Consider the following 23,290-nt stretch of genomic DNA (forward strand, 5'->3'; position numbering starts at 1 on the left):
GCACAGGCTCCGGACGCGCAGGCTCAGCAGCCAAGGCTCACGGGCCCAGCCGCTCCGCGGCATGTGGGATCTTCCTGGACCGGGGCACGAACCCGGTTCCCCTGCATCGGCAGGCGGACTCTCAATCACTGCGCCACCAGGGAAGCCCTACCTTCTTTTTTAAAATATTCTTTTCCATCATGGTTTATCATAGGATATTGAATATAGTTCTCTCTACTATACAGTAGGACTTTGTTGTTTATCCTCGGGAGTATTTAAATATACAGTGTCCAGAACCAACCCACAAGTGATCGCCTTAACTAGTCTGGACTGAAAATGAATTAATTACAGTTACACACATCCACATGATTTAATCTATATATGTTATAAAGATAAAAGCAAATCACAGAAGAATATAAACTATAGTTCTTTTACATTAATATCAAAACCAGGAAAAAGCCGATACACTGGTTTTAGGGATTCATAGATGTTAAAACCAAAAAAAAAAAAGCAGAGGAATTATGAACACAAAATTTAGCATAGTGTTTACCTCTTTGGGAGGGGCACTAAGGGGTTTTGAAAGGAAAGTGTAAAGATCCTTCTTACGCTAGGTAGTAGGGACACAAATATACATTTACTAACTATTCTTTAGACTACATATGTATATTATGTAGTTTTTCAAATCATGGCATAGTTTACAATTTAAAAACACTGAAAGTTCAGTGATCAAGGTGTGGATTAGCCTCCTGTGCTCTCCACTGTCATGAACCATACTTTAAAAGGAACAACACTCAACCAATCCAGGGTAAAGTGCATTGCATGGTGAGGCCTCTGGAATTACAAACAATAGAACAATGAGCATTTAGTTTAAGGATTAAGGGCAATGTGAGAGGGCTCTTGAAGTATAGGAAGGGCTGTTATGTGAAAAAAGAAAGAGATTGAGTTCTTGTTTTCTGGAACTGCAGTAAATTTAGATCAATAAGTTTCTGCTACAGAGAAGCAGACGTGGGCTTAACATAATCAGAGATCCCTATAAATGGGATGAACAATTTCAAGATTTGATTTGCTTTTTCCTCACTGACATTGTTTAAATAGAGGCTAGGTGGACCTGGGGCAGAAACACTGAAAGGAAGATTCATGCTTTAGAATTAGTCTGGATGATTTTAGAAGTTAGACAATTTTATTTATGTCCTAGTTATGGTATATAAATACATTAGTAAAATATCATCAGTCTCACTCACGATTGCACACAATGGGCTGCAGTCAGAATCCAAATAGAGCTGATGATGGCACCTCCACACTGGTGATGGCCTAGAAACCTCAAACCCACCTGCCATGGCCAGCAGTGGGGGCAGGCTTCTTCCCCTCCTGCAATTCTCCTGGAAAGCCACTGGGGACTAAATAGAGGGATGCCACAGACACCTACAGCAAAGGAAATCAAACTAATGACCCATCCAACTGAAATGATTAAGAACACACTCCTCCCCCAATGGCTTGCCATAGCCAACAGTAGTAATTTCCAAATACCAGATGAGTTTCATGAAGATATAGATTCTGCCACAGCCAACAGGAGTAATTACCAAATACCAGATGAGTTTCATGAAGATATAGATTCCTAAGACCCATCTCTGTAGAATCTGATTTTAAAAGCTTGCCTAGGTGACTCTGCTAAGCAATCAGGTTTTTAGGTACTGGCCTAAAAAATTATATTTATTCATTCATTTAACAAATATTTATTTAGTGTTTGGTGTTGCCAGGTACATGTTCTAGACATTGGTGACACATCAATGAATAGCATACTGTAGACAAAAATCCTGGCCCTCATGGAACTTACATTCTAGTAGGAAAATTCTGTTTGTTAGCAAAGGATACAAGGTTCTTTATTACACATCTTTGTTTAATCTCTCTTTCTCATTGTATAAAACCATTTACCAATCCCCAAACATACCAAATTGGCTCAGACATCCAAATGCTGTTCTCTTGTCTGGAATACTGCTGTGACTCAGATCAAGTACTATCTTCTCCATGAAGTCTTCTCTGACTCCCCCATAAGAGGCAGACAATTTCCCCTCTTTATAGCTCCCTGTACAACTTTCTATTTATATTAAAACCCATCAACTAGAACATATGAAATACATGCATACAGAGCAATGAAAGTTCGTAATATTTAACCAGACACTTAAGATTATAATGAAGTTAAAAGTTGCAAGTGTGTTAAAAAAATGAAAACAAAAAAGGTTTGTTTTCACCCTTTGCCCCCAAATGCAAAATCATATTAAACACAGAATTTAGGAAGATATGTTAAATATTAAGTTTGCATAGGAACAAATGAGGACAAGGATTGCTCTCTGTACCTCTTTTTTTCTTGTCATAAAGCTTATTTCTTCTTCCCTCTATTTATAAGTCTATACTCAAACCCAAACAGGGTTCTGGAAATTTCACGGGCTTAAATATAAAACTCATTCTTGCTTACTGTGAAGCTATATCAATGCAAGATGAGGCTTCTGTAAAGAGACATCTAGTTAAGGAAGAAAAGAAATTAAACAGATAAGAATCACATGGTCATCAACTCACCATATGGAATATCTTTTGTAGAAGATACAGCATTGGTTTTGGAAGATGATGTTGATCCAATTTTGTTTAAAGAGTCTGCAGAGGAAAAAAAAATTAATTGAAAATATTTAGAGTAGCCTATACTAGCTGACCCTACTTGCTTACACTGGTCAATCAAAGAACCACTCTTAAATTGATCTAACTACTACTATCTTTCAAATGTTAAATGCCAGATCCCATACATGTGATTTGGTCGTATATCTCTTAATATCCCTGTTGTACCCTTTTAAGCATTTCTTCCTTCCTTGGCTCCATGAAATTACTCTCTTGGTTTTTAAAAAATATATCTATGCTCATGTTTTCCCAATTTCAGTCTTTATTTCAGGATCCTATTCTTCATTCTGAAAGATATTCCATGAAAGTACTGTTCATAGCCCTATTTTTATTCATTTACATATATATGACTTCCAAATGTCCGTCTTCAATCTAAATCTCCTTCCTGAATTCTGGATCTAGGAATGCTAGATCTAGGACTAATTCTAGGACTGCTGGATACCTCCATCTGAATATCCCACAAGCTCATAAAAATCCACATATCTCAAATGGAATCAATTGATTTTAACAGTCAAGATGGTCTTGTTATGTTTCTCTGTATCATTGAATGACTCAACCATCCATGCAGCCACTCAAGCTAGAATCCTGGAAATCATGCTGGAATTTTTCTTCTTCATATATCTCCTTCCCCACAATATAACTAATCATGGTAAGAATAAATTCTTACCATGATTTCCTCACTACTCTCCTTGTGAGTGAGTTCACCCTTAACCTCTAATGCCATCTTCTACATTACCACTAAGGTTTGAATTCTGGCTCCACCTCCTGCCAGCTATGCACCTTGGGGAAATTTATTGAACTCCTAAGCCTCTGTTCCCTCATCTGTGAAAAGGGGAACCGTATACAAACCTCTTAGGTTTGTACTGAGGAATAAATGTAATAATACATGTGAAATGCTTAGTCCATACCTGGTATGGGGTGAGTAATCAATAAATGATAACTAGATAAGCTGTCACTGTGGTACTTAACATTTAATGTCCTGTGTCCATCATGATCTAACTCTCGCCTTTTTTATCATTCCCTCTAAAACTCCAACAATGTTGAGGTATTTGTAGCTTTTTGTACAACATCCATTCTCTTTCACATTACAGTCTTTGCATATGATATTCCTTTTGTCTGAGTAAAGGCTACTTTATTTTCTAGAATGACTAGAATCATACTAATCCTTCAAAGCCCTCAAATATCCCAAAACACAGCCAATCTCATTTCTGAGTTACACTCTCAAATCTGAATTATCTACTTTTCATATAATATTTTCATAAATCTTTTTTGATCATCTAGTGGACATAGTTTCTTGGCATCATCTGAAGTACTTCTTAAAGCACAGGTTCCAGGGCCCCACTCCACATCTACAGAATCAAAATCTTTGGGGGTGGGCCCAGTAATCTGCATTTTGATTTTGCTACCTAGGTGATTCAAGCACCCTAAATTTAGGTAAAAATGGTTAAATTATCTTCCCTGAAACCATTTTCATAAGCAAAATATCACAATCATACAAGTGTTTATACTCACCTGAGGGTAAAGAGCTGAATTTAGCCTTGAAGTGTTGGAAATTCTTTTCACCATCACTTTTTAAATGAATCATCATCATATTACCAGGACTGAATACCCGAGTAGGGTTCAAGATTTCACAAAGCTTAGCTGTAAAAGTTTTAGGCAACTTTGCTTTATAGTTACAAAAAATTAAAAATCAGAAAACAGAGGTAAAACATCATCCAATTAATTTTCTTCCAAAAAGTTTTGTTTTCTCCAACTTTGCTTTGTACCAATCCATTTCATTTGGGAATCAACCACTAGTTTCAAGATAACAATGTACTATAATTTTATCTCGCAGGAAAAACTCTATAGATAGGGTAAGAATATCTGACTTTTAGTATGCATAGAAACCTCAGTTGACTGTTAATTTATAGACAATGAGAAGAGGTGAATTAAAGAAAATCCCAAACTTGGTATTCCTCCTTCCAAACAGAGCGTGGCTACACTTTATGTGATAGGTAACACATCTGAAATCTGCTTCACCTAAACCTCACTCTATATGGGTCCCGATCTGCTGCATCAGGAAACTGGGCTCCCTTCACCTGCCCTGACTATCCAAATAAACATTCCAAAGTTATCTATATTCCTGGTATCCAACCCACACCTAGCTGAGGGACACATAGTAGGTGTTAAGGATGTGGCAACATGGCCAGAAGGGATAATTTTTCATATGCAGTAAATTGGTAGGTCAAAGCTGGAAGTATATTTGAAGATTTAGTTCAAAAATTAACTTTTAGGGCTCACGTAGAAATTATAGCTTTGAATAATCTTTTTTTGGTTACTTTTCTTGGACATAAAAATGAATATATCAGCAATTGAAGGGATTAATACAGAAAAAAGAGTTTAAAATTTTACCTTAAATCGCTGCCAAAAATTTACTCAGTGTTAACATTTTCTTTTTTCCCTGGGACCTCCTTTTCACCTTCCAAATATTCTGAAACATTCTTCAAATTTTGCATGTTTCTATTAAAAACTTTACTGGTAAATCAGTTGAAGTGATAGATTTTAAAGCTAAAGTTTTATGGCATCATGAGTTTCCAGTATAAGAAATTCATATCCCCACTCTACCTCATGGTATCCAAGGAAGCCAGCCAATGCTCCAACTACTCTGGTTTGTCTCATACTTTTCAGATTAAATTTAAAGGACAGAATGTTACCACCCAACCCATGTTCCTCTTCAGGATCACCATAAATCACAACAGCATGAGTAACAGTTTTGGTTAAATTCAATACTAAGGTCTTCAAATGTCAACTGTATAAATTATAAACATAACCAGAGAAGTGGTCAAAGAGAAGACATAAACTTTTAAAGTTTCCCTCTATACATTAAAGGGCTCTCAGTCATACCCTCATGTTCCATTGGTAGAAGGGTAAACAACTGCAGCCTCTTTGGAGGGCAATTACTACCAGATTTAAAGACACAAACCCTTTGACCCAGTGAGTCCACTTCTGGGAATTCTATACATCCACATTGTCCAAAAACAGTGACACAGGAACATACCAGCATCGCTGGCATGGGCAAAGACTGGCAACTCACTAGAAGTCTGTTAATAGGGAACTGGTGTAAGAAATTAAGGGACATCACACAATATAATTTAATGCAGTTGCTATAAAGAAGCCCTCTGGGCTTATCTAGAAAGATCCTTGAGATATTTTTAAGTAGAGAAAGCACTGCCAAGCAATATGAATATATACATGTTTGTAAATGCTCAGAATCTCTCTCTATGGATGTTCCAGAAATTTATCAGTATTTGATCCCAGAAAGTAGGATGGGAGTTAGATGAGGAGACATACTTTTTGTTTTAGTCTCTTTTAAACTGCTAAAACATTTTAAACTACATACAAAGATCCCCTTTTAGAGTTTAAAAAAAAAGCAAATAGAAGATCTTAATCATATGACAATTTAACAGTCCTGATGAAGCAAGTTCTGCTAAACACACACAGCTAATTTCTTGATGAAGTAAAGGCCTCCTTAGTTGCTTGCCTTTATAATGTGTTTCTCTGGAGCATGAATCAACCAGCGACACCCTACATTCCTGGGATACAGGTGAGGATACAGCCGGCAGAGTGCATCATCCTTTTCACCATCGGCACAGCCCCACTCCCACATCCTGAACCTACGGACGTGTTGGGGAAATCCTCGGTGACTAGCCAAAGGCATTCCCTCTCCCTCACCCTCATATCACAGAAAGACAGCAGCGAATTGCATGCCTGATTTAATACCTACCTGCTTCTGAGTTCTTCAGTATAGCAGTAAAGGTAAGCTCAAAGCTGTTGCCACTGTTGTCTGTATCAGAAACAAAGGTAACTGTGGCATCACTGGTCTCTGTCAGCAATGGTGAGGGCAATATATTTCCACAGACCTTACCTTAAAAGCAAAAGAAATTGAGATACGATTACTGAAAAATGATGGAAACAAAGTTAGACACGTGTTTTTCTGATACTACCTTCCAGGAAACTCTCTGTTCTAAATACACCAAAGTACACAGTGGTCCCTTTAATTCATTCTACACTTTGCTTCAATAATTTATACTCCATTTACTTCCTCATACCCAATCTCACATGTCCAAATTCTACTCATCCTTCAGGGTCTAACTCAAAGTCCAGCTCTCCATAGACATTCCCTGACAACCAATGGAAATGAGTTTTTCTGAACCCCACAGCACCTATCCTATTCTACGCCATTTCCTACTTTGTGGTACACCTTTATTTACCTCACCAAACTGCAAGCTCAGTAGAGCAGAGACTGCTTTTACTCTGTATACATCCAGTACTTGGTATGATATCTGGTTTAATGATTGGTTTAAAGAATGATTACTGGGTAAAAAAGCCTGAAGCGTGAAATCATTTAGTCAATAAATATTATAACCCTTAGCACAATACCTTGATTATAGCATTCTGTCAAATACTTCTGAAGAGATATTTGTCCTAATCATTGCCCATATGGAGACCTAGAGACCGAGGTCTATGCCAGCTCCAGAGACCTTTTATCACGCTTAACACATAATATTTCAATTAAAGTAAATATATCAGTTATGCTTATATAGCTTATAAGAGGTATTCAATAAAAGAAATTAAATGACACGAAATGATCTATTGTCATGAGAAAAAAGAACATTATAAAACAATGTAGAGTTCAGTGTGTACAGTTGATATGTATAGATACATATACATCAAAATGTTAGCAGCATTTACCTCTAGGTGGTAAGGTTATGAATGGTTTACATTTTCTTCCATATGCTTTCTGTCTGTACCAGATTTGGCAAACATGCACCCGCTTTTGTGGTAAGAAGGAAAAAACTGACATGGCCTTGAAAGGAAGTTTCTAACAATTGTGAGATCAATTTCATTCAATACTGCTATTAAACTTGAGAAAGGAATCGATAAACCTCAGGAAATATGCTGGTCTTTGCTTCAACTCTTACCACACACACTCTTGGCCCCTTCAAGAAGGGCACAGTTTGCAAGATGAAATAACTTCCCTGTGTGCAGAAATCTACTTTCAGATCCTTTAGCCCCTCTTTGTTTGTTTGGATACTCTAAAATGACAAATGAAAATAAATGTAGCATACTCACTAATAAGCACTCCACTGCTTGATTGTAAAGATACATAATCATGGTCACATTCAACTTGATTTTCTATGTATAAGCTTGTAAATTTTATTAGGATAATTTTATTTTCTGGTACCATTATTTTCCAGATACATAAGCTACAGAGGAGAAAGTGAAGAAAGTATAATAAATGGCAGAGTCAAGTGTGACAAATAAGATCTAATATCTGAGGTTTAGCTCATAACTCAATACTAAAATTTTACAGGATATTAGAAGGTAAAAGGGAAAGGAAATTCTTTACACGAGAATAATTTGTTTATGCTCAAATTGCTGGCATTTCTCCAACAAATGGAGCAGTATTAATTAGAGAATGGTCAGAAACCACCCTTTAAATTTCATTGTTATAAAATGCAAGAATTTTGATCTACGAATTTAAGAAACCGAAGATTCATCTCTCTAATTTATCAGTCTAATTGAAAATTCATAATATTCACCCAGAAGTTGAATTATGGATTATGAATTATGGATTGACCATGCAACATATTTTAACCCAAAGCAGCCACATCCTCCTAGGTCAGCCTAAGTCATAATCCCTGCAGCTGCGATGTTATCCAACTTCCAGTAAGGTAAGCTGCGACCTTTTACAAATATGTTTTACAAAAACGTTTAAACATTTTGAAAGTAGTTTACGTAATTTAATACACAATCATTTACCTTTATTTTTCTACATGAATTCATACTATTTACTCAAGAAAAGAAATCCCAATGGGCCAGACATCCTCAGGGTCTTCTATGGCTCACATTTATGTGACTGCAAAGCAGTTTTTTTTTTTAATTGACAAGTGACCCTCTGTCATGATTTTCATTGTTCACTTATTTAGTTTTTATTTTTTTTGAAGTATAGTTGATTTACAATGTTTCAGGTGTACAGCAAAGTAATTCAGTTATACATACATACATATATATATATTTTTTTTCAGATTCTTTTCCATTAAAGGTCATTCCAAGATATTGAATATAGTTCCCCATGCTTTACAGTAGGTTCTTGTTGTTTATCTATTTTATATATAGTAGTGTGTATCTGCTAATCACAAATTCCTAACTTATCCCTCCTCACCCCTCTCCCTCCTTTGGTAAGCATAGTTCGTTTTCTATGTTTGTGAGTGAGTGCAAAGCAATCTTATCTGGAACCTAACATGTCAGAACGAGCTTCCTTCTAAAACTCCATAGTCTTTATCAACAACCTTAGTCCCATCGCCCTCCAAGTAATAACTTCTCAGGACTATAGGAGTTATCCAACCCTTTTATGCCCAGTTTCCAAAACTAAACACTGTAATTCTCACCAAACATCTTCTCCTTAACCAGAAACTCCTTGCTTTACTCTTTTTCTATTCAAGCTCATCATCCTGAACTAGATGTAAAAATAGACTACCTAAAATATTATTAAAATCACTTTTTAATCACTTTGATTTAAAAAGCGATAAGCTGGGCTTCCCTGGTGGCAGAGTGGTTGAGAGTCCGCCTGCCGATGCAGGGGACACGGGTTCGTGCCCCGGTCCGGGAAGATCCCACGTGCCGCGGAGCGGCTGGGCCCGTGAGCCATGGCCGCTGAGCCTGCGCGTTCGGAGCCAGGGCTCTGCAACGGGAGAGGCCACGACAGTGAGAGGCCTGCGTTACCGCACACACACAAAAATAAAATAAATAAAATAAAAAGTAATAAGCTGCCTAAAATATGACGATGCCCACTTTTCTAAGCACTTTAGTTGGAAAAGCACACCATATCCATCTTCTTTCTTGGGATTCATTACCCCCCACTGAGTTAGGCAGGAGAGAAATTACTCCCCCTTCTCCAAATAGAAAAACTGGCATTGATATTGAAAGAGTCATCACATCTCACATATAATGGGAAATACAGTTTAGGCTTCATGACTTCAAAGGCCACTGCTTTCTCTTGTTTTCATCATATTACTTTCTAATTCAAAAATCTCTAACTCAAAGATGGAAAATAGATTTCAAGTCACAGGCCAACTTTGATTTATTGTTAGTGATTGCTGCATTAAAAGGATTCTGAGGTCTAGTCAAGCTGAGTGAGAGAGGGGTACCAGAATTAATCATTGATTTATTCATTCAAATATCTATTGACCATTTATTATATGCCAGGCACTGTTCTAGGCTCTAAAAGATGTAATATCTTCCATGGAAGGAGACCATCTGAATGCCATGAAACTGCCATTTCTGAGAGTCTAGCTACCACCTACCAGAATAAAGACAGGCTTGGAGAGACTATAACTCCCTGCTTCAATTTCACATTATCTCTTTCTCCCTCACCATTGGCTAATTAACTCCATTTGGAATTTAAAAGACCCTTCTTCCATCATTCAAGTTTGCTTAGCATGCTGGAGTCACTAAGTAGGTAAATTGGCTCCATGCCTTATTACATTTCTAAGACATGACTTTTTACATTTGAACATTCTAAAATCAGAAGGATCTTACAATGGAGTCTTAAAGTTCGGTTAGAAGGATCTCACAATGTTAGTCTTACGATCGATGGATTAAAAGAGTGTTTCAAGAGAGGATTTGTAATAGTTTTGGCCAGTCACCTGGGGGTACTATTGACTGCATACTACTTAATTTTTCTGCTTGAGGTGTTTTAGACTACACTAGTGGTGAAAATTTTAGACTACAGACTTGAATGAATATTAGCTTATGATTCGAATTCTCAGGAAGATTTGTACCCCTCCCTACCTCCATTGCCAAGGTTGAGGCATGTAACTTTCCACATGAGTGGGCTTATGCCTTGTATAGCTTTACACTGAAGGTATAGGTGTCCCACTTTTATATGGAGATCTCCTAACCTTGGGTATTTTGTTTCCTTTATTGGTGGTAAATAAAATAACAATGAACAACCAGTCTGTTTTCGATGTGTTGAAATAGGGTACAAATTCATGCTAATATTGAGTTGAAATGTAGCTGAAAGTCTTATTCTCTTTAGTTGACTTCTTACTTTAGTCCCTACAAGCTATTTAATATCTTAACTATTTAATCTTAACTTCATTCTCTAAACATGAAGCAGTTCAAAGCTTACAATTACTAAGACAGCATCTAGTGCAAATTCCTTCAAATTTCCCACAGATTACCCTGACATTTTCTGTTACTTTCCCAGGAAAGGAATAATCTTCCTTCTTTCCAAAGCTAAATCTTTATTTGTTGTGTTCTCATGAAACTTCCTTCATATATATATGTATTTCTCTTGACTAATCACTCTTACTCTCTCTTCTGCCCATAAGAACAGTTAGCCCTACCCTTCAAAAAGCAAAATCCCCATTGCTGTTAATCCTAGTGCCCTATTACCCAAAGCTACTGTCCCATCTTCCTCCTTATCTTCACTGCTCAACTGTCTTCCTCATCTCAAACAATAGCAGCTCCTTCCTTCCTGTAGGTCAAAAACCTTCAACACAATCTTAAGTCTTTCTCTCTTGAAACCCAAATTTTCAACTTGTTAGCAAATCCTGTGGCTCTACCACTTCTCACCACCTCGACTGTTACAAACCTGGTCGAAGCTATCTTCATCCTTACCGGGATTGCTGCAGGAGCTGGTCTTTCAGTTCCTGCTCTTGCCTGTTCTATGGTCTCTTTTCAACACAACAGCCAAAGAGATCTTTTAAAATGTGTCAGATCATGTTCCTCCTCTGCTCAAAGTCCTCCAGTGGCTCCATATCTTACAGTAAAATCCAAAGTCCTTCTTATGTTCTACAAGTTTGGCCACTCATAATCATGACCACTTTCGCCCTCTCTCACTTAGCTCTAGCTAAGTGCTATTTTTTTTTTTTTTTCTGCCAGGAATATCCCTTCCCAAGATGATCGTTTGATGGGCTCACTCATTTCATTCAAGTCTTTGTTCAAATATCATTTTCATAGTGCAGTCCTCCTGAACATCTTCCCCAATTATTGCACAGCCCAGCATTCTCTACCCCTCCTTCTTGCTTTATTTTCCTGTAGAGCACTTACCATCTTCTATTGTATGTAATATTATCTGTATTATTCCCACTTTCCACCCTACAACTTGCCCTACAAAGGAAAACATTTCTGCCTGTTTCATTCTCTGCTGTATAACTAGCACCTAAAATAGTGCCTGACACATCTTAGGGCCTCAATTAATTTTTCCTATTTGGTGAAGAGATACCAAGTCTTCAACAATCACTTAACGCATTGTGAATACAGCTTCTAACCTTACAATTCTACTGAATCAGTTCTTAACTTTTGAATTACCATATCCAATGGCATTTTATCTGAACTCATTTTGACTTTTGCAATGTTTGATACTACTAACACCCTCTGTCTTGAAAGTCTTTCTTGCAGAGATCTCTTCAATACTTCATCTAAATTGAATCACAAGTTCTCTGTCTTTGAGGGTAAATTGTCTGTCATCTGTGTATTTCTTATCCGATAGATAAATGCTTTCTAGAATCTCACACATAGCCATCCATCCTCTGCTCAAATATCCACTTATAAAGGAAATTCATTATCTCCTGCGCAGGCCATTAAATCTCAGAAATCTCTCAAATTAGAAACTACTTTACATCGTACTGAAATCTACCTCCTTCTAACATTTACCCTCTGCTCTTGTTCTCAGCTCAGCAGTTAATCAGAGGTCCAATTCTGCTTCTATGGTAGCCTTTCAGATAAATCAAGACAGTTCCTTTCTCCTGTCAAGTCTTCTTTGGAATGAATATATTCCTAGTTTCCTCCACCACATCTCCCAAGGCACTGTTTTGAATTTTTTTTTATCTTGGTCATTGTCCTTCAAGTAATTTCCAGCCTATCAATGTTCCTCTCTAACGATTGTATCTAGAGACCTCCTGCCTATACCCCAGTCCAGGACTCTAAGAGAACAGGACTCTGGATGCTATTCTTCTAAAAGTTTAAGCAAAGATGGAGAAGGCTTTATTGGTATTATCTTATTACTAGGTTGACTCACAGAAAGTCAACTTAGACTCTTAATAAGCCTTTTAAATATGGACTGCAATTAAGCCACATCATTTCTGTCCTATACTTGTAATGGATATTTACATTTATTTTACATTAATTTTGTAAATTATAATCTCACCACCATTTTGATTGCCCATTGCCCATGGCATAAAGTCTAAGCTTCTTCACATGGAATTCAAGGTCCTCTACAATTAAGGCCTTTTTATCTTCATTGTCCACTGCTACCCCAGTTCCTACTGACATTAACATTGTTCTCCAGCTGCACTGGAACACACTGTCCAACCAGTCCTGATATTCTTCACCTCCTGACATTTCTTATACACAATTCCCTCTGCCTGGCATGATCTGTAGAAATCTCTTATATGTTAGAGCTACAAAAAACTTCATGAGCAATAAAATCATAACCATACTTCACTCTCTACTTTCAATACCATCCCCTTAACTGAAGCATCTCTACACCTCCCAACCACAGTACACACACCTCACAAATCACTGTAACAGGAATTATTCTCTCCATTGTCAATAGTACCAACACACCTTGGTCGTGTGGATTATAAAGCTTATTTCACCTTGTTTTATAGTATAGTAATTTTTGTCCAGCTTTCTCCTCCTACCAGATTATAAACTCATAGAACTCTCATCTGCCTTTGAATACCTTTCAATGCTCAATGAGATTTTTAAAATGAATGTAGAACACTTAAGAAAGTGAGATATTTGCAAAATTCATTTTTAAAGCTTAAAGATATTCTTAGCCATATAGAGGACAAGGTAGGTAAAAAAATATTTTAAGATACTGAAGCTTATAGATCATGAACTATTTTCCCTCTTCTAGGAAACACTGAACAAAGTATTACAATTATTACAGAAATAAGTGGGACAGGATTAACCACTAGATTCCCAAAACAATCTCATTACCAGCTGCTGTTAGTGTTAGATATTTGAATACATCAATTCAGGTTAAGTTCCAGTCATTTTTTGTTTGTTTTTTTCTTTTGGCTTTTTTTGGCTGTGCCCCACAGCTTGTGGGATCTTAGCTCCTAAACAAGGGATCGAACCTGTGCCCCCTGCAGTGGAAGCCTGGAGTCCTAACCACTGGACTGCCAGGGAATTCCCCTCGTAAGCTCCAGTCTTAATGCTGATGATTCATACTAACAGGTATCAGAAATACCAATTAGCAAATATTTGTCATCCAATACCAGATAAAATATTTAGGGTTTTATGTTAATCAAATAAAGTAATTGAGATACCAGATAAAATTGCCAAAACACGGCCCCTTAAAATGGCATGATGTGGGGGAAAACCCAGGGATCATTCCTACCAGGGTTACGTACCGATTATGAGAAGAGTTGCTCTCTTTCGAATGGGGATAACGAATCTTCCCATTTTCTCCAAATAATACTGTTCCCTGAGGTCTACTATCTTCCAAAACATAGGAAAAAAAGCTGATTACTTTGCTCAGCCATGGACATTTCAAGACACATTGTACAGACTCAGCTTGAAGTTATATAATTTATATCATTCATATGATTGCATCTATCATTCATATTATATCATTCATGTTTATGGAAATGCATTTGTTTGTAGGTGCCATGACCTATACTTTGTATTTGCAGACTTTGTTAGGAAAATTTCTAAATCATAATTTTAAAAATATATAATAATTTTATTAATTAACCATCTGATATTCTTTACAATACTTTTTCTCCCACTTTTACTGAGGTATAATTGACATATAACATTATATTAGTTTCAGGTTTATGACATGATTTGTTATTTATATGTATTGTGAAATGACCACCACAGTGAGGACAGTTAACATCCATCACCATATATATAGGTACAAAAATTTTTTTCCTTGTGATGAGGACTTTTAAGATCTACTCTCTTAACAACTTTCAACTATGTAACATAGTATCATTAACTATAGTCATCATACTGTACATTTTTATCTCCAGGACTTATTTTATAACTGGAAGTTATAACTTTTGACTTCCTTCACCCATTTTGCCCACCCACCACCTCTGGCAACCACCAATGTGTTCTGTATCTATCAGCTTTTTTTTTTTTTTTTTTTTTAAATTCCACATATAGGTGAGATCACACAGTGTTTCCCTTTCTTTATTTCATTCAGGATAATGCCCTCAAGGTCCTATCCACGTTGTCACAAATGGCAAGATTTCATTCTTTTTTATGACTGAAGAGTATTCATAATATTCTTTACCTGAGTTCTTCAGATTTAACAATTATCCAATTTTCTTAAATCATGAGTCATAGTGAAGCACTCAAATTATAGTGTATGAAACTAATATGGTGTTTTCCCATCTCTAACTAGGATTTTCTGGGTTATAATAAAATACCTTTGTATAATGATATTAAAGTAAAAGTACACAAATTTTAGCAATGACATGGCAAGTCTCCAGCATTCGCCCAGACATTTCAGACTCCTGTGTCACATTTTAATTGTTGGAAGCTAGAACAGGCAACTAGGGAACGAGAAGCTTAGAAAGATGATATTAAGGAGGTGTTATTTAAATAAATTACTTGTCACATTCTGATATTCATTTGACTGTGGAATTGATGGTTATTGCCTGATTTCACTGCCATTTCAAAATATTGTTACCATTAACCTTTGTTCAGCGCTTGTTAACCTTTTTAACTTTCTCTTCTAGGTGATGAAAACTGAATAGAATTGTTACCAGGAGAAAACTTTCCCCCTGCGGTAAAGGCAATGAACAGAACACTTTTACTCTGAAGACCAAATGAAAGTGAGCTGAGAGTGGGCTCTTGTTTGAGGAGGCACTAGTGTCCTGGCCTTTAACACATTTGGTTCTTACACTAAACCGCTTGTTCCTGTAAGCTGTGCTTCCTTATGCCTCTTTATTCTGCAAGGCTGTCCCTTGTGCCATTTTCTTGAGCAGATGCTGTCCCTTTTCATTGCAAAGCTTCTGGCCCCTCAGAACTGACCCCCCTAGACCCCCCCTCAGTGTTCTTATAGCTCTCTGGGTTTATGTGAACTTCACCTTTTATCACAACTGTCCATTTACTTCTTTGTCTCCCCCAGTAGTTGGGAGGTTCCTTGAGGACAGTTTTGGCATCTGCAGTCCAATATTTATTTTCCGAATCTAGACTTTAGTGCCACAGAACAAAAATAACTTTCCAAAGCCTCCCTTATGTTTCCACTCTTGCCAAGTAATATTAACAAGGGTGAATGGGAGAAAGGGTGATTTTTTTTTTTTTTTTTTTTTTGGCCTTGGGGCATGTGGGATCTTAGTTCCCCAAATAGGGATCAAACCTGTGCCAGGTGATTTATTTTTAACGATCTTAAGTAGTTTAGGAAAAAATTATGTCAACTGGCTAAATGCAGAAAGAATCCTCTAATGAGTCTATACGCAAAACTATTTTAAAATCTCATAAGTACAAAAAAGCCCACATTTCATGAAAATCTACATGACCATAAACGTGAAGATCCAGTTGATGTTCAAATTAAATTGACGGGTATCAGTGTTCATTAATTCAGAGTTATAAGTTTATGTACATTGTATTAGGAACTGAAAACCAGCCATATTCTTGCTTTATTTTAAAGCTTATTTCTGATTATATCTGCAACATAGAGTAACTATCCTTGAAAGAAGCATGATCATTTTTTGAGTTGCAATGAAATGAGGAAGGAGGAATGCATAGAAATGATGCCCACCTGCCATGGTCTGAGTGATGAAATCCATTAACTCAAACACCTTGGAAAAAATGCCAGGTGATGCCCTTCTATGGTTATTTCTGAAACGATTCCAACCTCTAGCACAACCAGCTCCCCAGGAAGTTATCCCAGCAAGAACCCAGTTTCCATCATCTCTTCTACAAACAAGTGGACCTCCAGAGTCCGCCTTTTATAATACAGAAAGAGGACATTTTAAAATAGTCACAAGTTAAAGATATTTTATCAGGTCCAAAAATATCAGCACACACCTCAGAGAGAGAAGAAGTAGAGGCATATAAGCCCAAAGGTCATTATTCGTCAACATTTTTTGTCTATCATTTTGTTTCTTCATCATTAGTTTCAAAGGACTGTCTTTTCGCTTAGATGTAACCTCCTTCCACCCACTTCATGCAATCTTGCCAATCTAACACTTAATTCCTCGCTTCCTCTCAGTCTTTTGGGAACAATCATATATAGTTCAAAATAAATAGGAGGAGGAGGGGGAGTTCACAGATATATGCTTCCACTATAGCTTGTCATCTGAAATTGCTCAGAAAGACTGTGTCACATCCCAAGCCCACAGCACCAGTGAATAGAGGCCCTAAGGTCATGCAATAGCTCAAGGCTTTAAAAACAGAATGCCTGGGAACCTAATTTTGTCCCAGGGGCTATATAGAAAGGATCCATTGGCTCTCAGACTAGAGGATAAAGGACCCACAACTTCAGGATCCTTTCTTTAATAATTCTTCATAATGATATGTTGCTTTGAAAACATGCCAATTTTGTGTCAGATTAACTCCCCCCCACCAAAAGGCACAGAGTTGTTGGAGAGCTTTATCCAAAAAATGATTGCTTATAAAGGATGAGACAGGACAAAGCAACTTAAGTCTACCTATGTTCCAATTTAGAAAGTGGAATAACCGTAAATTTCTATCTCCTTCATCACAAACTCTTCCTGGTGCTTATTCTGTTGCTCCCTAGAAGAAAAACTAAACATTTTTTCAACAGAAAATTTTAGGGACCTTCACATGGCAGTTTCAAGCTGCTTGCTGGCAAAGAATAAAGAATCCCTGCTCCTACACTTAAAAAAACAAACAAACAAACAAAACCACTTTCCAAGTAAATAATCTTCTTCATCTAAAACTGAAAACGCATGTCTTTCATCAATTGGCCTCCCTTTCCTTTCTTATCTTGTCAGGATTGGTCTTCTTTGTGAAGCTGTTATGTTGGCCTTGGGAGGTCACTGTCATTCACAACATCTTTTACCCCATAGTTACTATAGCTACGGAACCTTGGTCAAAACACTGCATTCTTCACTAAAGCTTGAAGAAAAATTACAATGTTTAACAAAAGGTGGAACGAAAAATAATTCAGAGCTGACCTAATTAGTTAGCCAAAGTGGTCACCTTGTTTGATTTCCATTAGGTTGGAAATGTTGAAACCACCTTCCCTGCCTCTCCTCTTCACTCCCCGCAAAAGAGGTACAGGGGTAAGAATGGACATGGGACAGAAAAGAATTCTCTCAGCCCTGTTCAAGGAACCTTTTTCAGTAGAAGCCAGATGGAAAGATGAGGGAAAAGGGAATCTTGAAGAAGTAACCCCCCAAAAGCAGCTCAGGAGGAAAAAAAGACAGAATCCACTAACACCCACGTGATAGTGGGTGAATAACTGGACTGGTTTATGCTTTCTACCTGGCAGGCATCCTTTTCTCCATCAGGAAAACTGGCACACAACATGGTCCTTCCCAGGGGAGGAAGGTTCATACCCTTGAGCATAGTTTTACATGTTCTGTCATCCATGATGGGAAGTTCCACTTCCTGCAGGACAGTTGAATATTCTACTGCTGTGGAGAAGGGACTGGTATGTTAGTCAACAATTGTCCTCACTGAAAGAAACCAATAAGAAGCTTACAAGTTTAAAACTTGTACATGTTTAACCAAAATGTAGAAGGATTTTTTTAAAGCTGTGCGATATTATTTCCTAAAATCTTATACTATGTGATAAAGGACATTTTTTTTTTAATTTAGATTTTTAAGGTAACATAGGCAATTGTGGCTTCTCTGAATATATGCGTAAATGTTTTCTCAAGAGGAAAACTGTAGTCAATAAGGCAATATTCTGTAAAATTCTTCATTTAAAAAAAATCACAATATTAAAGGTAAGGAGGCTTAATTATTGTTACTTTACTGTATTATTCTTCATCTATTATAGTCACCTCTGGTTCCTTCATCTGACACACCTAACCAAAATGGCAGTAGGAGGAATTTTATGTAGAGCCTTAAGTACAGATTTTTTATGGTTAAGACAACCAGAAGTCTTCATTAGGCCAGAACTCAAGGGGGGAAAAAACCCAGGATAAATGTATTATTCAAGACCAACAAAATTCCTGCTTCCACTGGGTATGTAAAGGGGCCTGGAAGGAATATTACATTCTTTTGATGCCTCTTACTCTCTGAAATCTTAACCCCATCCACTGGCCATGCAAAAAATCCCTTCTTCAAATTTATCACCTCTGTGGGGAATAGAGATTGGCTGAATAGTAGTTTCTGAAAAAACAACAGTAACAAAAAGTCATAAGAATCACAGACAAGTAATGGCTAAATATATCTGGAAACTGACATCTGGTTGATTTCACGGTTTCGACACTTTCTTCCTAAATGTAATAATGACATACATCTTAAAAGTTTTTCTCTCTCAAAAGAACTATTTCATATTTATAGAAATTTAGAAAAATGCAAGTAGAATAAGGAAAAACACGTTACACATACCACAATGACCCTCCCCAAACTAGCAACATTTTAGGTTTTGCCCTTGTTCTTAAGGGATAGTTTTTCACTCAAGAGTAACTGAGCACTATTATATGGCAACCACTCTTCTGGGCCTCAATGAATGAGCAGAAAAAAAAAATCCTTCCCTGGCAGAACTTAGATACAAGTGTGAGTGGGAGGGTGAGTGAATAAGTGTGTGTGTGTGTGTGTGTGTGTTTGAGGTGGGGGGAGTTACAAACAGTAAATCTAATAATTTAGTTGTTAGATAATATGTGCTCAGATTTTTCCAGAAGAATCAGAACAGGGTGAGAAAGATGAGAAGTCTGGAGATTAGGAAAGATAGCATGGGAGATGCAATTTAAAAAATGGTAGTCATGTCAAGCCTCACTGCGCAGAAGCTGAGGGAGGGAATCAGGCAGTCATCTGGGTGGAAAGCATTTGAAGAAGAAGAAAACAAAATGGAAAGTCCCTGCAGCGGAATCATGCCACATACGTCTGAGGAAGAGTGGGGAGGTCAGGATGGCTGGAGCAGATTAAACAAAAGAAAGTTTAGTTAAAAAAAAAAAAATAAACAAAAAAGAGGTTAGGGCTTCCCTAGTGGCACGGTGGTGGAGAGTCCGCCTGCCGATGCAGGGGACACGGGTTCGTGCCCCGGTCCGGGAAGATCTCACATGCCACGGAGCGGCTGGGCCCGTGAGCCATGGCCGCTGAGCCTGCGCGTCCGGAGCCTGTGCTCCGCAATGGGAGAGGCCACAACAGTGAGAGGCCCGCATACCGGGAAAAAAAAAAAAAAAAAAAAAAAAAAAAAAAATTAGTCGTAAATCTAATGGTCACTTCTCTGTTGGAATATAGTATTCTCTAGATTTTTTGGGATCCACGCTGGGGTTTTAGGATGCTATAATTTCAGCACAACATATCTAGATATAAAATTATTTTTAATATTATACTTTGAAATTACTGGGCTTCTTAAGTCTGAAGGTTAGTGTCTCATCAGCTATGACTAACCCTCACTCACTTTCTCCTAAACTATAGCCTCTCTCTCCCATTATCTGTATGCCTTCTAAAGCTCAAACTGATTGTTTACCATGCTCTTCCAGTCTATCGTCTCTGTCCCACTTTTTTGTCTCTTTGGATAATTATTTCCCATCTTCTACTTCTCTATATTTGATCTAATCTGCTATCTAATCCTACTATTGCGTTACTAATTCCAATTATATTTTCATCTCTTTTTTATTGACTCTTTTCCAAGTCTTTCTCTTCAGTTAATAGTTTCTTGTTCTTCAGTCATTTTTGATAGACTTTAACTTAAACTTAAGTAAAACATACTTTATATTATGTACCTCATTTTAATGCCTGCAATCTTGGAAGGCCTGATTCTGGTTGCTGTTATTTTGGACTCTCTTTGGTGGCAACTTTCTCTGCATGCTTTTAATTGTGTGCTCTCATTCATTAAAACTTTATGAGAATACATTCAAGCTGAGATTTAAGGTTCATCTCTTCAAAGAGAATTTACTACCTTTGCTTCTGCCAGAAACCCAATTATTCACCTGGAACAACTCTAAAGTCTTGGCTTGGAGTTTTTGGTGACAGGTAATGTGAATGCCAGCATCAAACCTGAACGAAGCCTGGCTCAGGCTACAGATTGTTCTGAGAGCCCTCCATTCAGGGCCAAGATTCAAGTATGTAAATTTCCTTATCCCTTCACTTTATGTGGTATATTTTCCGTTTTTCCCTATCTTTCAAAGCATCAGCTTTCAGGAAGTCCCAGGTTACATCCATGGGAAGCTCCAATCAGACTTTCCCATCCCCCATCCTACTCCCATGCAGGCTCCTTGCATGGCCAGTTAAGCCTCTAGGTTCTTTATTCTTTTCTTTTTTTTTTTTTTTTTTTCTGCGGTACGCGGGCCTCTCACCGCTGTGGCCGCTCCCGTTGCGGAGCACAGGCTCCGGACGCACAGGCTCAGTGGCCATGGCTCACGGGCCCAGCCGCTCCGAGGCATGTGGGATCTTCCCGGACCGGGGCACGAACCCGTGTCCCCTGCATCGGCAGGCGGATTCTCAACCACTGCGCCACCAGGGAAGCCCCAGCCTCTAGGTTCTTAAAGATCATTTAGATGCCTCAAGGGCAGTCACTTACTTCAGTGCCTGGCTAACTTCTCTGGATCTGTTCTCTTTCATTGTTTTTGGTCACTGAACACTTACCTTTCTTGTATTTTAAAAAAAGTAGATTTTTAATATTTTAACCAGAATGTTTAGATTATTTGTGCTGACAGAGTGTCAGATATCTAGTACATCAGATATCTAGTACGTAACAGTGACAGAAAGAAGTCTCTGAGGACATTTTCAAATGTCCCACACTCCTTGGCTAGAGCTGAGTACAGGTAGATGGCCTAGAATATTGCCCAGCCAAGATACTGGAGTACTTAAAATGTTGATTAAGTTAAGCATACATAATTCGTGGCTGGTACAGTGTTTTTTATACGTTATAGATTAAACAAAATTATTTTTTAAGGAACGAAACTTAGCTATTCAAATATTTCTAGATATATACACAGGAATTGAAGTTAAATGGCAAAGAACTAATAAACACAGTTTTCTCCATTATATTTTTTTGTACTCCAACACTCCCTACTTACCAAAGTTGGCTTTGTGTTTTAGATATAGCAGTGCAATATCAAAACTCATATATCCAAGTCTGTTGTATTTAGGATGGATAATAATTTCTGAGACAGGAATTTTCTGTTCCTCCTTATCCTTCTGAAAGAGGTTATACTCCCCAGCAGTCACAGTCAGATGCTTAATTTGCTTCCTAAAACCAAATAAAAATCTTTCAGTAAGTCTAGTTGTCTCCCCCAGAAAAGACAGTGTTGGTTTCATGTAATTAAATGGAAATGATTAATGTACCTTTAAGCATTACTAAGTCTTAAAAGAAGATGTATCTTTATTAGTGATTATTATCAATTGTTATAATTCCCTGTAAATTATAGGTATCTATAAAAAGTCATGGTTTTCAATCACAGAGTGTTCACATTCTGTGAACCCTTTCCCTTAGCGTCAACTGTCTTTCTGCATAAAATATTTGTGTCTTCTTTTGTACATAAACCAGTCTATATATGCTCTACCATTTTAAGCAAGATAGAAAGGTTGTTCCTAGAACTGTCCTTTTTTTCCTTTTACTAGTACCCTCTTTTAATCTAGTCAAGTATCTGTTATTTCCACAGTATTTTCCCCTCCTAATTACTGAAACTCAGATTATTAGAACATTAGTGCATCTGTTTAACATTTGATGTTAATACTTTATTAAAATAAGTAACCGTCACCCCTACCCCCCCACTAACTCCACAGATCATAGATGATGTCTGGGATTTTGGGGGTCTCTGATTAGTAGAGTAGGAAGCACAGGAAATCTTGGGATAGACACAAGTTTCTGGGAATCAGGAAGGTCAGTGGGTAGGTGGACCAGAGGGAAAAATTAAGAAAGGGACTAAGATTGAACTTTGTATGGTATTTAGGGTGTCGAATCTCCCAGCCCTATTGCCATGGATCAAGGTTTGATAAGTAATGGAAATCCACAACTTACTCATCGATGCTAGCCAGGCAGTGTGCTGCTGTAACCACCAGATCATCTTGAATCAAGCTTCCTCCACAGAAGTGGTGCCTACCTAATTCCAGGGAGACCTGCCCAAGAAAAAAGTTATGACCACAACTAACATACATCTCCACACAGATGTCACCTCCTTCGGAAACATTTGAAATCAACTCTTCTAATATGATATCACATTAAGCCACTGATATAAATTGGTTAGGAAGAGATTTCCTATGAAGTAACCTCTTTGACAGTGAGGTCAAGTGATGTCCAGAGAATAATTACATGTTAACCTGAAGTTGTGGTATTTGAAACAAAGGAAATAATTCACCGTTTTCTCATTAAGAAATCAATGTCTTTGTTATACCCACCTGCCACGGGTGTCCACCAACTGTTGAATTTCCCCAGCTACTAATTCTAGAGAAGAACCCCGATTCCAAGGTAGTTTCCGTACTTTTCAAATCAACTGTACGAATTCCGCAGTCCAGTCCTGTGTGGGAGAGCATATGTGTGATCTCA

The 23,290-nt window shown here is 37.5% G+C and overlaps 1 protein-coding gene across 1 annotated transcript in view; it reads right to left on the reverse strand.

The window, feature by feature from the left end:
• Window positions 1–23,290, reverse strand: part of OVCH1 (ovochymase 1) — a 67,037-nt gene that overhangs the window by 42,895 nt on the left and 852 nt on the right. The window contains 15 exon segments of the mRNA XM_059081585.2: window positions 1,221–1,401; window positions 2,554–2,628; window positions 4,159–4,287; window positions 5,343–5,389; window positions 5,391–5,434; window positions 6,167–6,241; window positions 6,244–6,299; window positions 6,410–6,550; window positions 7,759–7,892; window positions 14,055–14,142; window positions 16,418–16,604; window positions 18,109–18,260; window positions 21,822–21,994; window positions 22,766–22,863; window positions 23,143–23,261. Coding sequence (XP_058937568.2) covers window positions 1,221–1,401; window positions 2,554–2,628; window positions 4,159–4,287; window positions 5,343–5,389; window positions 5,391–5,434; window positions 6,167–6,241; window positions 6,244–6,299; window positions 6,410–6,550; window positions 7,759–7,892; window positions 14,055–14,142; window positions 16,418–16,604; window positions 18,109–18,260; window positions 21,822–21,994; window positions 22,766–22,863; window positions 23,143–23,261 — 1,699 coding nt within the window.

Source organism: Kogia breviceps, chromosome 12 (genome assembly GCF_026419965.1).
Source record: "Kogia breviceps isolate mKogBre1 chromosome 12, mKogBre1 haplotype 1, whole genome shotgun sequence".
In the NCBI taxonomy this organism is placed as follows: Eukaryota; Metazoa; Chordata; class Mammalia; order Artiodactyla; family Physeteridae; genus Kogia; species Kogia breviceps.